This window comes from Triticum urartu, chromosome 2A, assembly GCF_056163025.1.
Source record: "Triticum urartu cultivar PI428250 chromosome 2A, HENAU_Tu73, whole genome shotgun sequence".
NCBI classification, from domain to species: Eukaryota; Viridiplantae; Streptophyta; class Magnoliopsida; order Poales; family Poaceae; genus Triticum; species Triticum urartu.
In genome coordinates, this window is record NC_141874.1 from 445,917,507 (window position 1) to 445,921,447 (window position 3,941).

The 3,941-nt window shown below is 45.1% G+C and overlaps 1 protein-coding gene and 1 pseudogene across 1 annotated transcript; both read left to right on the forward strand.

Annotated features, from left to right (window-relative positions):
- The first annotated feature begins 1,252 nt into the window (after nucleotides 1-1,252).
- On the forward strand, nucleotides 1,253-1,981 carry LOC125527109 (protein FAR1-RELATED SEQUENCE 5 pseudogene; annotated as a pseudogene).
- Nucleotides 1,982-2,868: 887 nt separating this feature from the next.
- Nucleotides 2,869-3,570, forward strand: LOC147985411 (uncharacterized). Its single transcript, XM_087541556.1, has one exon. It carries the CDS (start codon nucleotides 2,869-2,871, stop codon nucleotides 3,568-3,570), a length of 702 nt encoding a protein of 233 aa, XP_087397682.1.
- The last annotated feature ends 371 nt before the right edge of the window (nucleotides 3,571-3,941 follow it).

The following is a 3,941-nucleotide window of genomic DNA, read 5'->3' on the forward strand; positions in this document are numbered from 1 at the left end:
AAATTTGCCAACTGCTAGAAGCATGTGTGCAGCACTAATGGTTGATCGCATTTGCCTAGTGAGCTCAAGCCTAGAATGCAAAGTTTTGATGCTAGAACACATTGGTTGCCATGTATTGGTAGCAGTATTTGCCATGTATGCAGGACTGCAGCTGGCATGCATATAGAATCCAAGTTTTCGTACTAAAAAGGAGCTGGTTGTCGTGCATTGGCAAACAATAGTTGCCATGTTTGTTGGACTGTAGCTGCCATGGCTGGACAACTACAGTTGCCATGCATGTCCACACGCAGACTCACGGCTTGCTGTTTGAATGATGTCATGCCAAATCACTTGAAGTTGATGTGATCCGTTACAATAAACATGTTATTCAAGAAAAATCTTATGCTCGTACCTGTTTTTTCTATTACAGGGCCTACAACTACAGTGAACAGCGGCGCGGGGACATCTACTGCGGGGAGCTCTGAGCGCACAGAAGACGCGTTCCACCAGCCAGCCAACAATCATGCCGCAAACAATGCTGAGTCAGAGTCGAAAATGTCAATCATTCCAGCAATGCCGACAGGCACCCCTTTGAACACAAGCACTGGCAACACTCAAGTAGATGAAACTGCCGCCGATACTGAAGTGAATGATGAAACTGATGACGAAGCACAAGGGGATGAATATGGTGGGCAATCGGAGATCATGATACCTCAGCCACCGTACGTTGGGCGGAGATTTGAATCGTTCGCAGAAGCAAAGGAATTCTACCAGACATATGCAAAGTTCCATGGATTTGCGGTCAACACTGAATACCATAGGAAAATTAAGAAAACTAACGAGTACAACAGAGGTGAGATGAGGTGCCACAAGGCACGAAGGAACAAGAAGGGGAAAGGTGTTGCGCCTGTCGTTCTGGAACGAAAGAGAGGTATCATTCTCAAGACCGAATGCCCTGTCTGGTGTAAGCTAAACGTAGATGGAGCACAGTGGGTGGTCACTGGATATTTTGACGAGCACAACCACAAACTCATAAAGAAGTTCGACCTGGTAAAATTTCTGACCGCCCACAGAGGATTCACCCCCCTCGAGAAGAAATTCATAAAGCTGCTACATGATTGTAACGTTGGTCCATTAAGAATGATCCAGATACTATCACTCATCCACAGCAAAAAAAGGGACTCTGAGTAGCATGCCCTACATACCAGCTGACGTCACAAACCTAAAGGCAAAGTACCGTAGAGAGAGCAAGTTGGCTGACATAGAGGCCACAATGGCCTACTTCGATGAGAAAGCGAAGGAAGATCCAGATTTCTTCTACAGGATAAGGTTGGATGATGAGGACCGTGTCATGAACATGTATTGGGTGGATGGTGCTGGCAGGAGAGCCTACAAACATTTCCGAGATTGCATTTCTTTCGACGCGACGTATCTCACTAATATGTACAAGATGCCACGCGCTCCATTCATAGGAATAAATAACCACAATCAGTCGTTGCAGTTCGGATGCGGGCTCGTTCGGAACAAAGACATGAATGGGTACGTTTGGCTGTTCAAGACCTTCTTGGAGTGCATGGATGGACTTGCTCCGGTGAACATAATAACAGACCAGGATTTTAGCATGCGTGCAGGCATAGAGGAGGTCTTTCCGTTGGCAGTGCACAGGCATTGCAGGTGGCACATTATAAAGAAGGCTGAGGAGACGCTAGGACCGTTCTTTGCTGACCGTCGAGAGCTGCACAAGGCATTCGAGCTGTGCGTGGACCACAGCTTGACGGTGGAGGAGTTTGAAAGGAGCTGGAAGGCCATGATTGAAACATATCAAGTCCCAGATAACGAGACCCTTGCTAGCCTGTGGGAGAAGCGAATGTACTGGGTGCCGGCCTACTTCATGCAGTGCTTCTTCCCGTTTCTGCAGACTACGCAGCGCAGCGAGGGGTTCAATGCTGTTTTGAAGCGGTACGTGAGCCCTGGCAACTCATTGCTACAGTTTGCCAAGTAGTACACAACTTTGCAACAAAAAATACTGAGATCTGAGCTACAGCAAGAAGCGAACACCACGCTAAAGCAGCCAAAATTGCTAACGTATTTACCGATGGAGAGGCAAATGAGCAAGATATACACCAACAAGATCTTTAACAAGTAAGTCAGTTGCGTTACAGTCTTATTTGCGCAAAGCACGAAGGCAGTAGGTGCCATATAGAATGCAATGCAGTTACCATGATATGTGGTTTCCATGTTTAATGAAATACTGTTTGCCATGCTTACTCAGCTGCAGTTGCCATGTTCAATGGAAATTACGTTTGCCATGCTTACCCGGATGCAGTTTCCATGTTCAATGAAATACAGTTGCCATGTTTAATGCACTGTACTTCCATTGGGCATGTTGGTATGCAAATGCCAATGTCAACTGAAAAATGTTATGTTGTTGCCATATCTACTTAAATGCAATTGCCATGTTTACTAAAATGCAACTGCCATGTCTGCTGAAATGCAATTGCCATGTTTACTCAACTGTAGTTGCCATGTTTAATAAAATGCAGTTGCCATGTTTTATGCAATGTGCTTCCATTGGGAATATTGGTGTGGAAATGACGATGGCCAGTTGAAAAGTTATGCAATTGCCATGTTTAATGTACTACAGTTGCCATGTCTAATGTACTACAGTTGCCATGTCTAATGTACTACAGTTGCCATGTCTTATGTACTATATTTGCCATGTTCAAGGTACTATATTTGCCATGTTCAATGTACTATATTTGCCATGTTCAAACAAAATGTATTTCTATTTCCATGACAACATAAGGTGCTACAAAAAAAGAGCGCACGATAGTTTAATAGAAAACACACAAAACTTGTAGAATCCAGGAAGAAATAAAGTGTGCCAGCATGTTCACGGCTTTCCAGGTGGACGAACATACGTTCAGGGTGTGTTCTATTTTGGGAATGTCAGATTCAGAACCTGAAGACCCGGACAAAGGAAGGAACTACTTCGTGAAAGCCTCGATTGGCCAAGGCGAATACTACTGCCAATGCTGCAAGTTTGAACGGGACAGCATTGTGTGCTGTCACATACTAAAAGTAATGGACATGAACGCTGTGACACGGATGCCCCGCCATTTCATAAGGCGGCGATGGACTTGGGACGCTGACGACGCGTTGGCGCCGCAGACAACAGACGCAGTTCTGGCTGTGCATGACGAGAGACCTGAGTCAACCATGGAAGCCGTGAGGCACGTTGTGCTGACAAAGAACTATGCTGAACTAATTGATGAAGTGTGCAAGAGTGATGAGACAGCGAGAGTCGCAGAAAAACACAGGAAGGCCCTGAAAATAGAGCTTGATGAGATCAAGAAGAGGAAAGCTGAGGAAGCCTTACACAGGTTCCCCCGCACATCAAGTGTGCCTTCGTCCACGGGGCCATCATCTGAAAACTCAGAGATAGGATCTGGAACAGCAAGCACACAAACCCAGGTCAGAAACCCGCCCCGTTCCATCACAATGGGGCATCCAAAAGAGATAAGGTACAAATCAGGATTGGAGACTCAAGCAAAACACAAGAAAACGAAGAAAGGGACGGGCAATCTGTAAGCAAAATTGGGGCGTTGTGACATGGTCCTTGGGGACATTTTGTTTTGTAACCTAGATGTTGTGAAGTTTTTCTAGAAATGGGAGACTGGCTCTTGAGGGGCATCAGAAGTTGTAGGAAAATGCATTGAATGGGTAACTGCAGTTGCCATGCTGCGTGTACTTGATCTGCCATGTTATATGTGTTTAATCTGCCATGCTATTTTGTACTAAATATGCCATGATATTTTATACTGAATCTATCATGGTAAATATACTGGGTCTGCCATGTTAATTATACTCAATCTGCCATGTCAAGTATACTGGATCTGCCATCTTGTTTATGCTGAATCTGTCGTGTTCTTTGTACTGAATCTGCCCTGTTAGCTGTACTG